At 41.7% G+C, this 13,194-nt stretch overlaps 1 protein-coding gene across 1 annotated transcript; it reads left to right on the top strand.

The window, feature by feature from the left end:
• Positions 1–261: 261 nt before the first annotated feature.
• Positions 262–12,850, top strand: LOC146207991 (uncharacterized). The gene is made up of 5 exons (XM_084577910.1): positions 262–357; positions 6,754–6,905; positions 9,070–9,137; positions 11,483–11,566; positions 12,711–12,850. The coding sequence occupies exons 1-5, from the start codon at positions 262–264 to the stop codon at positions 12,848–12,850; spliced, it is 540 nt and encodes a 179-aa protein (XP_084434036.1).
• The last annotated feature ends 344 nt before the right edge of the window (positions 12,851–13,194 follow it).

Genomic DNA, 13,194 nt, shown 5'->3' with positions numbered 1-13,194 from the left:
CAGAGAACAAGCTTGAGATAAACCCTAGCAGACTGCGCCAATGAGGTAACCGGGAAATGGAACGAAGCTATTCTGTGTTGTCCGAAAGGCCTATTTAATTTACTTCGTTCACTCGTGCCAGCTAGCTAGTACTAATTACAACATTTACTGTGTCATGACGAAAGAGCGACGTCAGCAGGCCACGGAGAAGAGAGCGAATATAAGGAGTTGTCTCCCATTATTAAATCACACCCTTGTGGCCTGAAAACGTTTCAGAAAACCATGCACTGCAGTTACCTTCTGGTCCTTGTTGCCCTTGGCCAACAGTTATTCCTTGCGGCAACTCAGGATGACAGCAACATTCCTGACAGCTTCGAGGTAAGGTTTTGGCATTTTATTACTAAAATAAAATGGAATGCATAAGAACGCTGACCAGTCTAAGCGGTCGTTGCCACATTGTATAGCTTTAGTGGGACGCGTTAATTATCGAATGATTCTTGTTTATAAAAAAGGCATCTGCGACATTGCATGGTCATTGGGTCTTCGAAATCTCATTGTGTTATGGAAAAAAAACTTTTTCATGAACGCCTGCTAAAGCCATCGGACGTTATTGTCTTCCTACTGGAGCACAATTCGTGTTCAAGTGAACGAAAAATGCAGAAGCAGAAAAAATGAAATGCGGCAAAACGTAGCAAACAGCCAAATGACCAGAGTATACACAGGTGAGTACATGCCACCAGTTTCATGTCTCAATACGTTCCCACCCCCATTTTGCGACACAGAATTACTGGTTTTTACTTCACCATACTGAGCCACGCAAACTATAATGTGTGTCGCTGCAGTTTCGCTACAACGACGTGCAGTCAGCTTCCCTCCTATTCACCTGCACATTGTCAAGCACGTGCATATTAATCGCAACGATAACCCGCCATAGCTGAGGAGCCTAAATATTTGATTTGATTCGTGGGTTTTGTTGTCTCAATGTAACGAGCGCTTCACAGACGCCGTAGTTGAGAGCCTCAAGATAACTTCCAGTAGATGATAGGAGATGGCTGATTATCGAGCACAGAAGGGGGCAAAAGGTGAAGAAAATATTGTGATCGAATTGCCTTTAAAGCATCCTGACTATACAAATAACGTGTTGTTGTTAAGAAAACGGAAACTCATACTTTTTTAATATGACGGTGGCGGAAATCGTTTTCCTTTTCTTCCTTGCCGACAAATCTCTATATCATTCTCCACAACCACATTAGGTCCACAGCTAGCTCTCAAAATGCTTCTGTGTGCGGCTAACGTTGTTTTCTAAAGAATGAATAAATAAAGCTGCCTAATATGCTGTCTGATGCGGGTGTGCAAACTGAACAGTGAAATTTCTAAATATTTATTTTTGAAGAAGAGCTACGTAGAGGCAGAGGAGGTCTATTGTGCAATACTTGTATTTGTGGGAGCACAGATGGCTTAGAATTTCAGTAAACTGTCATATAACTTTCTCCTAGTATTGTACTGCTTTGCTTGCGTAATTAAATAAATGTATAGACTTCATAGAAATAAACTCTTAAACTACAAGCAATATGATGTGGAGACCAGTGTGGAGGCTTGTACGACGCGAGGAAATTAAACACAATACTCTCACGTACCCTACACACAACAGCCTGCCTCTTCAAACAACAGGAAACGGCCACTCTGCATTTGCAGCATTTGGCCACCACATCCTTTTTAGCGGATATTCTAGAAGAATTTTGCCAAGCATTAAAAACGTCTAGACATATTCATTGAGTGGAATAGGCTTCTGGAGAGCCGTGTGGCGTATTTGGCTATTCTCGCACATTACAAAGGGCCTGTAGTGTAGCTGTTCTTGCCTTCTGCAAAGTTAGCTCATCACTCAAGGGTGCTAGAACCATATTTAAAAGAAAGAGCTTTTAATGGTTCATGCTGCCGGCTTTCATTCCTTCTGTCACACTACAGCTATCAATCATATCACGTAATCATCTGAAAAAGCCTGTCTCCTCCAGGAACCGTAAATCAAATCCTTGGGTCCCCAGCCAAGCGCTTTAACCAACTGTGCCACGCCCGGGATCATGAAACACACATAATTTTCCTTGTCTATTATGACAATTATAGTAGCGATGACAATGACGCTGCAGTTAGTGATAATGACAATGATGCATCAGCAATGATAATGAGTTTGCATTTAGCTGATAATATAAAAAAAAAATGTGATGCCCCGTTTGCGCCAGCAACACTTAGGCTTCCGCCTTCTTGTGATGTAGATTCCACAGTGGTAATACATTTTGATAATTTTGATTTTGATAAGTTGTAAACAGCAATAAGTAATAATAATTGCAATTTAATAGCATGCATTGAATATAATCATAATTTTATTAGCAATGATTTGTTTGCATGAAGGGATGGAATGTTGCTGTATCTGCCAGACTGTTTCTGTAGACACCTGACCCGTGCTGTAAGGAGAAGAAGGTAGAAACAACAGCGGAAAGAGAGAAATTGCCTTAGTGGAAAGGTACGAAGTGATTTCGACCACTTGGTGACTTTTAACGTGCACTGACATCGCACAGCACACGAATACGTCTTCGTTTCGTCTCCATCAAAACGCAGCGTGATAGTAGAAGTTCCTCGTGCTTTCTTATGGATGTAAGAAGCCCGCGAAATACAGGACGTAGCATGGCAGAGTGATTCTAACTCAGTGGCCAAAATATGGGCACATATTGCTGCAGCGCACATCGCAGACGGGAAAACATCGAGAGAGTTCGAACCATTTGTCCGTGTCTCTGTTTAGACGAATCTTCGATGCAGAGTAGAGAAATATGATCCCGAATGCGTACCACCTCGTCGAAATTTCTGATCAAAGAATAAATGCATATTCTTCGAGAGCAAAGCCGCTTATAGTATGTCTACACGTTCCTGACGTTGATTTTGATTTGAACTGGCCGCAACATATTCAGCAGAAGATGTAAACATTTGGAGTGATTGGACATTATGCCGATCAAAGCAACGAGTGGTCAACTGGATTAATGCAGGACAAACAGAATAAAACTCTTATGTCCCTCGCTAGTTCGCTTCAGTTTCAATTCCACCCCAGTTTATGTGCATGCCTTCGATTGGCCAAGTTATTCAAGTCGTATTTTTGTTCGAATTTTGTGTTTATTTAAACTTCAATTGTTTTTATTGAACGCTCAATCATAATAACTTAACTACACATGCTTTCTTTGCTAATATTGGTCAATATAATGTCTGAATTCTTAGTTCGCTCTCACTCAGCAGGTCGAAATAGAAACGCCCTCTAGCACCATCTGCCACAGTCAGTCTGATGATTACAACTAGCGAAGTCGCCACACGGGTTTCACGTTACTGGTACTTTAATAGCGATTGCACGAATACTTATGCAAATGGTGTCTTACTGCAAATATGCGTTATTCGCCTTTGAAGAGAATGAAGAGCATCCCCATTGGTTATTTTTATTGAAGCCTGTAGCATGTACACGCGTGTCAAGAATAGATTGTTATGTTAGCCCCACCATCAGCTTTGGAAAGCAGCCCCGAGATGGTGTAACATACAAAAATTATTCGTACATAAAAAGCAGAATCTTTTTAATGAAAGGCGAAGGCAGCATCTCTTGCGAGGTGCGAAATTTACAGAAACAGTCTTCTTTTATCCTGAATCTGGGTCACGTACGAACATTGTGGACACCAGTGCGGACACCAAAAATTGCCGAAAATAAACTGATACACATAGCTATACATTATGAGAAGTAATCGGGATTATTATGAGGTTAGAGGTAACGAAGAGCACACAGACGTTTCACCAATAACAAAATACGAGATCCAAAAAACATTAAATCTTTTGAAGAGGGGAACAGCAGCTGACGAGGGTCTTGTGAGGGCAGAATTGTTGATGGACGAAATGGGAGGAGGGGGGAAAGAAACTGGCTACCTTGCATACATACGACTCCTCACGACATCGACGATACCGAAAGCGTGAAGGAAGACCAAAATTATATTATTCATTACACGGTTAAGCTAAGGACTTGACACGTTGCAGATTGACCAGTTAGCAAGCGGTTACGCGCAAGGTATTTAATAACGCTATCCCAAATAGAATCAGAGCAACCTTAGATTTAAGTCAATCAAATAATAAGCCAGATATTCGGAAAGGAAACGCTCTCATTGATAGAAAAATGCTCAGAATATAACCGGCCCGGATACAAAACATTGACTTATTTAGAGAATCGTTTGGCTGATTAGAAATCTCAGCCATCATGCAGGCATTGCGAAAACAAGGTGTATGTGCGCCATTTGTAAAAGTACTGGGAAACATATAGAATGGCTGCATAGCAGCCATATTACTCCATAAGGATGGAATTTCCATAAGGAACGATGTTCTGCTCAGAACTATTCAATCACAGTCACCGCTTGCTTAAGAAAGTATTTAGAATTGGATCGTCAACAGTGGGGGAAAAGTATAAATGGCGAGTAGCTGAGTAGGCTGAGACTCGTTGATGGCATTGCCTCGCTAATTAACCTAATAGACGAAATTGATAAATATGATTCGTGACCTTGACAGGTTAAGCTGAAATGTAGATCGAAGAATAAAAAGCATCAAAGTAAGGTAAGGTTCAACCGCCATGGAAAACAACAGCAGTTTACAGCAAGCAATGAACAACTAGAAGTGGTAGACGAAAATGTCTTATTACACTTAGTGACCACACGTCTGAACCATAAAGGGAAAATAACTAGATGAATAACATTCAGATGGAGCTCATTTGGCAAGTACTCACAGATTCGACTAGCAGCTTGCCGGTATCTTTCAAGAGGAAAAATATAAAAGTTGCATCTTACCAGTACTGACCTATGGGGCTGAAACACGTAGGCAAAAAAGTGACTAATGACATACACAGGCAAAGCGGAACGGGAGGCCTAAAATAAATATACACGAGACTAAAGTAATGTACAATAATCTCGGAAATAAACAGCAGTTTGAGATATGTAGTGAGGCTCTAGAAAGATCATAAATGATATCGCTTCTACTCAAAGGTCATGCTTAATTTTTGGCGGAAGGACGCCGTAGAAAACAAATTGGCAGGAGCTGAAAAACAAAAATGAGCTCGCCGCCGCGAACATCGGCAATCCTCGCAGCGACGCATGAGCAGCAGCAACTTGCGCCCCAGAAAGACTTGAAAATGACCGCTAGGCGGCTTTCAGTCACGAGGCGTATACGATCACCCCACTGCCAGCTACACAATCATATAAACCGACCTCCCTTGTAGAGAATAGCCCACGCACTCTACTTTGCCTAGGAGCATGGCTTCTACAGGCAGCGAACCACAGATCTCATACCGCTTCGTAGGTGAAGCACGTGTCAGTGTGAGCGATTTGCCCACTGCTTCAGACGCCTTAGCGAAAATCCGTCGTTGCCTGAAACAATGTTCAGCTTGGCCTTTTTAAGTAAACCCTTGTAGTCCTTACCATTGATAGTAAGCGCATATTTTCGCATGTTTATTACAAAAAGAGAAATGCGGTCATACCGTATTGATATACGTAAAGAAAATTAGCAAGGCGATGAAGAGACCACTGGCCTTGTTTTACTTGCTGATGTAGAGATTAATATATTTGCTGCAGCGGCGTTGTACTAACAGGAGCGGTATACGGTATAAAATGCGTATGCTCTTCTCAGTACTGTGCTTCAATGCTTTGTACAGGATATAACGGGTATTTGAGAGCACACGATCAAAATTTCCAAAACAGGAAATTGAAATGAAACACCTTTTCACCAGTATGCCTCTCCTCTTCTCTCACCCCCCTCCCCTTGGCGGCGCGTGTCGCCTCTATAAAATTTATCGGACTATATTGCTAACTGTCTAGGCAAGGTTGGTAGAAATTCACATGTAGAACTACACAAAAGGCGTTTGTGAATTTATGAAAAACATATTTTTAAAACACTGCGGTCCGATGGAATGCGGTGCTGTTTTCTGCTCCAGTTCCCCAGATTACACACGAAGAAATTTCATTGACAATGCGACATTCACTAATGTGTTGCAGTTCATACTGCGCCAAGTTAGTACTGCTGCTTTAATGTACCATACCGTTCACACATACAAATTTATTTGTTGGCAATGACTGCACGTTGTCTTTAAGACAACGTGCGCCTCAAGAACCAGTGCGAATTGGTTGCTGTGGTCACTCGAATATGTCCTTAGAGAATGATGGCTACCGACCCAGCTTCCTGGGCCTCCAAAGCGCGAACATTAATATTTAGAGGAAATACGCACTAGGTTTTTTTGCGCAGGACGGCTCAATAAAATAAATATTGATACTTTCCAAAATTCGATGTGGCACTTATTGCCCACTGCTAAAATTCCTACAGGTAATAATCATTGAGTAGGTGGGATAGTTGTTATGGTATTTTTTTAATGTTCGTCCATTTGCACTTAGAGCTTTGGTACTAAATTATGTTCGCAGCGTCTGATATGTAGTTGCAGGAATTGTTTTCTCCACTTAGACTAGAATATTTGGTGATATTTTTTAAAACATTGCTTGAAACATTGTGCATAACTGTCCGTAAAACCGCAATCCCGTGTGCGAAGTGAAATCATCACAGATTATTGTAACTGCCGTGAAGGAGAGCATCTATAGGTTGACCACGTACTAAGTACATTTCAATAAAGAATCCCCTGAAGTTGTCGTTTTTGCGTAGATATGCATTTTGCTTTTCAGGTAAAACCTAATGATATCCTCGCGTTTGTACTTTTCTGTAATGCAGATATTCAAACACTTCCGATCTGCTGTCGCCATTTCCGACGTTAACAACGACAATACGTACGAATGTCTGACAGCTCGTAGAATTTCTCTTGACATGGAAGACAAGACGGTCGAGTATATTTGGCTTCTGAAGGGTCACCATTACAAACCCAAGTAAGTTTTTAATCGGAGTAAATTACTTCACAGACAATGTTTTCAAATCTAGGGGATGCTCTGTTCCATGACGGTATTGTATTGACGCCGTTTATTTGTTTGAAAAATAATGTGGTTAGAACTGTCAAGATACTTCCACATATGTACAGTGGGACACGAATCCATGATATCCTTAGAAAAACGTTCTTGCTTGCTAGTTAAATAATGACTGAATAAAAAAAACTGCTTTACCAAACGGCTACGAAGGAGAAGGAAGGAGCACAGAACTACCGGTGCAGGTGTACCCTCTATGCGCTGTTTCTTTTCTCCAACCATTAAATCCATTTCGCCGCATACGGTGTCAAACCAGATATAAAGCGTCTGAAGATTTATCTCCTATTACTATCGTGTGGATAAACAAACATGTCACTTGTGGCGTGCAAGGGCCAGAGTACACAATCGTGTGACCAACCAAAGCGGTGATAGTCTGGCGCTGTTAATGACAGAAGTGTCGGCTTTCCCGATATGCATACTTGGGGCATTGCTTTCGTTCACTGCCTTCCGCTGTTGAATTGAGCGCAACTCAAAATAGAAAATATTTAGGTCCATTTGTCAGTTCAGACGGCCCCTTTTGCTTTCATAAGTTGAGCTTATTGCAGGAAGAAAATGAGGGGTGGTAATATTTTAACCAACGAGAAGGAAGCTGTTGCAATGAACATATTGTACTGGGCCTACTTTACAGGGGTATAGTACGTTGATAAAAGACGCTCACAAACCGATGAGGAGGACGAAAGCCCACAACGAAATGCTTCATTATTTGTCTTTTACATCATCGTATGCAGTTTGTGAACGTCTTTGCAGCGTCAACATATAGCCTTGAATCGTTGACTAGCATTTGTTTTATGAACAGCAATAATTTGTGTCGTAAAGCAGTGGTTGCCTGTGCCTAATAAAAGAGTACAAAATATAGAACGAGGTTGAAAACATACATTGCTAAACACGAATTACTGCTTTTGTTACTCGAGGGGTGCTAAGTATAGCATATTGAGAATTAGATGATGAAGAAAACCGGCCGAAAGCTTAAGATGGTGATAACAGCAGCGGAAATAAGTAAAGAAGATTGGTTGGTTGGTTTTGTTTGTGGAGATTAACGTCCCAAAGCGACTCAGGCTGTCAAAGAAGACGCAGTAGGGGCCTCCGGAAATTTCGATCCCCCAACGTGCGCTGGAATTGAACAGCACATGGGCGCCAACGTTTTCTCTTTTGTCAAACAGTGGCCGCCCCAGCCAAGGTTTTATTGGGATTATTTGTCGGACACCCAAACTACTGCAACAGTTTTCGGGAATAAGCACAGAAAAGAGTAGCGCATATTGATCATGGACTCCTTCCAGGCATCAGCAATCATGCGTCACATATTCCAACAATCCTATCGGCAGTCTATGAAGGCGCTTTATTTGACGCCGCATTAAGGGGTTTTCTTTTTTAACGCAGGTAAGCATATACAGCACATGCATTTATTTTGGCCGCCGATGCGCCCTGCGTTTTTCTGGTCCGCTCCTCTATGACTAGCGACCATTTTGGCTGCCTGCCAAACCGTCTCAGTACTGTGTTCAATTATGCAAATCTGTTGTTCTAAGAAAAGGCCCATTGTTTCTCTCTAAACAAATTCTACTCTATTTTACGAGCTTATTTGCTGTGCTAGTGCAGTAAAGTTAATTCAACCTGAAGGCAAAAATGATTTAACAGTGACCTAGAATCCAGCATTAGTATCCATATGCGTCTAGTAGCGAAGAAGAAAAAAAAAAGCAGAATTTAAAAATGGCGAATACGACGTTTGAGTGTGAAGTAAATTCTGCTTACTAACTATATCCCAGTGACAAAGGATGATAAACAACAGCGAAACGCTTTTATTTGGTTTCCTATTTAGTGGCTGTTGGTGAGTGACCTATGAAATTTTTTTCGTTGCCTTCTCCGCTTTGCTCCATTGGAGAACGAGCATTCGGATGCATAGCCTAACTTGAATCTGAGATGCGAAACCTCGCAAAAGGACTGGTAAGTAGAGTATACACTGAATATAAAATGTGAAAGCCTCCGTCGTACCTAATTCGCTCCTTTCACCAACCTTCTAACTGTGCTGACCGGTTGTGTCATTAATGAAGTACCTTTACATTGACCTTTCTTACAGGAAGACAGTTCCCTTGTACATCAAAGCTGGCAGCAGCCCGGATACAATTTTGTACTCGGTGGGGTCGGGTAAGACCTTCAAAGTTTTCCAGAATGTTTGAAATACTTGATTTTCTTAAAGAGGCACATATTGTACAGTAGCATGCTTTCAAGGACAGTATAATGACAAAGATTAAAGGTTTTACAAAAAGCTAATTCCATGCATGTTTGCCCTTTACGGGAAGCTACTTTGTGTGAGTGTTCCATGAAACGGCAATAATCATAGCTTTACTCTCTTTGATCAAAGAAGTTATTTTCTGCCCCTCAAATAAATGGCTTTTAAACTTTGGTACTGCTGTTCCGTTTATAGGACTCAGTCCAAGATCAGTAGACGGGAATTCAATCATCTTCACTCCCCTCTACTAATAAATACCTTGATGTCCCGCGCAATGAGTTAGTTAAATGCCCGTTACTGAAGTGAGCGGTGTACGGGCCTTCCGCAGTTACGGCTCGACTCTTGGTACTCATCGCTTTTCGAAGTTTGATCGCACCCAAGCATACAGCATGTTTATGGCAATGACATCATGCCATAGCACCTCTCATGAAATAGGCACAATATACAAATCATTCACGGTGCAGCGACGAAGATTATTACGTCCCAGCTTGGGCTGAAATTGACATGGTTAGGTTTTCAGGGCTACGTCTGGTGGCGAATTGAGATGAATGTACTATGGTTTCAGGCCGGAAGTCACCGGCTTTTTCTTTTACATGACAGCTTGCATCGCATCATGCGAGCATTCTTGCTAAGTTAATGATGTGAAACTACTGTAGACGATTGTTTTAGGAAGGTAATTGTTTCTTTTGTGTGTGCAAACTATTCAGGCGTCAATGGGCGTTTTTCTTATTCTGCTTTTCTAATTTGTACCTCGAATCTGTTTCCCTCCAAAGCATCAGTAACGGCTCCCTTGTCTTCAGAGGCAAGATTTGTTAACCCCACCGTGAAAATGGGCGATTTTCGTTGGCACTAAAATGTTTGTTTGTTTTGTTGGGCCAACTGCAGCACAGGTCCTTGAAAAGGTGCACGATTAAATGAAACATCTTGTGATCTGTAAGCTCGTGTGTGGGATGCATATGAATTCATATATAAAAGGCAGGCATTGTCAACAAGCAGCGGTCCGCCGACAGCGCGTGAACCCACTTCAACGTCTTTTCATTTCAGGCGCCACCTCAGAAACCAGTTGGCAATATTCATATATATAGGACACCGTTTACGTAAAGCGTACTCGGTTTAAGGTTACTTTTTTCTGGGCCGATTTAAGGTTGTGTTCTCTTTCATTACCGTTCTTTAGATGTGATCGCATGTATTTTTTATTTTTTAAATTTTTGATTGGGTACAGCGTGGCTGTTACTCTAGCTTGTGTATAAATAACGTGACATTTAGCTTGTTTCTTGTAAACGCTTCTAATAAATGTCATGCGCGAAAAAAAAAGTACGTCAGCCCGGGCGTAACGTCTTTGGAAACGTAACATAAGCATGCTAACTTCCGTTTCGATCTCATCTACGGAACGTTTTATCACAGTTATTTACTTTTAGTTCGAATTCTAATGTTGCCGTGTCTGTCATACTGCCACCTTGTAATAGCAAAATTTTCTAGTGTGAAAACTTCGATACCCATTTTCATCATGAACCTCTCGAACAATCGCCGAATTTCACACACGTTCACACATACGTTCTCAAATCCACTTTACTGGCTTTTTATATTATGGCATTGAAATTTTCGAAATATTTATACCCACCCCCTCACATTCCATCTCTTCAAAACACTGCATTCGGGAGCCCATGAGAGGATTGTCGTGTGCCAATTCGTTCTGCATAAAATATGATGCCCTCCTCAGTATTCTGATTTGCTGTTATTTCTCGCCGACAGACATTTCCGTCATTAAACTATCGGGTAACAAGCTAATAGAAATATTACCATCCTCGAAGTGTCACTATATATAGCTTCGGGCAGGACAGCACGCTACTAACGTCTGATACCTTGAACATCTGCTACAGCTACTTTTCAGTCACTCCCTAATTAGGGGTTGCTTCGGTTGCTCTACGATGAAGATTGTGTTCCACGCAGTAAAGTGTGAGTGTACAAGGGCCTTTACTGACTAGGGACAGTAGGCGCACATTAACGCCCCTCTTACAGCGAGCGTTCTTCATGCAGAGAATGCGTGGTGAAAGCAAATATGAAAGTCCGGGATCATTTTCGGAAGGACCCAGCAACGCGTGCCGGTAGATTAGTTGTCAACTCTCCTAGGAATACATTTGTAGATATCAGACATGATTTCAACCTCCTTTCTTTGATCTAACATATCAGCAAAATAGTGTTCTCCTTCGAAGCCAAGTGGCACTATGATAATGCATCCACAACTTCTATTTCCGTACAGATGATGCGCCGGCAGAAGTTGGAACGTTTCTCTACACGGACTATGACAACTGCGCTGTTCTCAGTATGCCTTATAATGGAGGCCGTGAGTATATATTGCACGCTAGCTAAAAGGATCGCCGCTGTGTGTGTTCGCAGTCTACATTTTTTTCTTGAGAAGTTTGGCACTTGTGAAAGAGAATAGCCCCATATTAAACCATGGTATATTTTATAAAATTGCGGCAATTCATTTGCAGCCTGTCGAACTCAATCTCTGACTGGTACATGGTGTGTTAAACACCGGTAATGAGCACAATGAGCACATATAGCAAACTATTTCTAACTTGGCTAGGAGATTGCTGGTAAATGCGAAGCTAAATTCTATAATACCCTCCTACACTGATAACCTTGCACAACAAGAAGTTGCGAGGCAGTTTTAATACAAAATCACTAGTATATTTTTTGGACGTTTTTTTAAATTCTTGGCGGTATTCATAGCGACGCTTTTTGACCGAACTTGCTGGATACGTTATCCGGTAATCTCTATCTTGTCCCTTCGTTTTGCTCTATTTCGTCAGAAATGCTCAAACCTGCTGTCCTGGAATAATAGGCGGGCCTTAGCGGAGTTAACCATGCCAAAACTAGCGTCGTCATTTCTTTCCATGCCTAGTTCATTATTTGTCTCACAGCATCAATCCTGCAGGACTGGAATTACGCAATATCTATCGCGCTTCTCTGCGGACACCTGATTATTCGAGAGATCTCCACTACGATGGAAGTCACCAGAATAATTAATTTCGACCACCTGGTGAATATTCACGTGCACTGACATCGCACCACACTACAAGTACGACTTTTCGTTCGGCCTCCACTGAACCGCGGCCGCCGTTGTCTGGTTCTAACCCGGGTATCCGGTCCAGTGCACTAGCTTCCGTAGGACTGAGTAAATGTGGCGAGTTCAGACCCTTATGGTGGTTCTGTGACATTCACTATGCACGTGCTCTGAAGAACTCCAGGTGTCTGCCCATATTTTATACGCTGCTTATAAGCGTTCGCCATTTCAACTTCCACTGGCCACACAATCAAGGTTCAGACACCGCTTTATATACAAATAACAATTCTTGCTCGCCTGGGAAAATTTACCTGAGAACTTTGTTGGTATTACTGCTCAAAAAATGCAGGTATTCATTCGCTGAAGGTGCAAAGGAATAAAACAGATTGCACCGCTTTTTTCTCCTTTTCTTTTGCAGAGTGCATCCTTTGGGCACAAAATGACAAGAAAGACTCTGTGCCACAAAAGTGCCTTGAAGAGTTCTCTGAACGTTGTGGAACTGGTGTTCTTCTTTACAGCAAGGAACTATGCCCAGAGAAGGAATTCCTTGACCTTTGATGTGTAGGTTTTTATGGCATCTAGGGCGGAACCCTTTTCATGTCCTTTTTCCTTATAAAAAGTAAAAGAATCCTCTTACCAAACGGTATTCCTGTGGTTAGTTATAGTTGTTGATAAGAAGCGAAACTGGCGCACTCGTAATATTGCGTCAAAATTTCTTTGAAATACCGACCGCAATCCTCATGTCCCTTCGAAACCTGTAACTTCCTTAGGAGTATCAGGTAAGGTTGTAAGTATGTAGTTAAAGCGAATTATAATGTGTACACTTAAAACAAATTGAAATTGTAAGCTAAGAATAGAAAAAAAAATGTTTGGAGGGAGAAACTTTCTTCCCCGGGTGACGT

The sequence above is a fragment of the Amblyomma maculatum genome, chromosome 1 (genome assembly GCF_055883805.1).
Source record: "Amblyomma maculatum isolate TAMU_Amacu chromosome 1, ASM5588380v1, whole genome shotgun sequence".
Taxonomy (NCBI): Eukaryota; Metazoa; Arthropoda; class Arachnida; order Ixodida; family Ixodidae; genus Amblyomma; species Amblyomma maculatum.
Note: the sequence above shows the minus strand (reverse complement) of the source record. Positions and strands in the feature narration are given on the sequence as shown.

Bases quoted from the DNA above. Each gene is read 5' to 3' on its own strand.
- LOC146207991 (XM_084577910.1), top strand. From the start codon at position 262: ATGCACTGCAGTTACCTTCTGGTCCTTGTTGCCCTTGGCCAACAGTTA. The intron at 358-6,753 runs GTAAGGTTTTGG...TCTGTAATGCAG, and splicing joins ACATTCCTGACAGCTTCGAG to ATATTCAAACACTTCCGATC. The intron at 11,567-12,710 runs GTGAGTATATAT...TTTCTTTTGCAG, and splicing joins TATGCCTTATAATGGAGGCC to AGTGCATCCTTTGGGCACAA.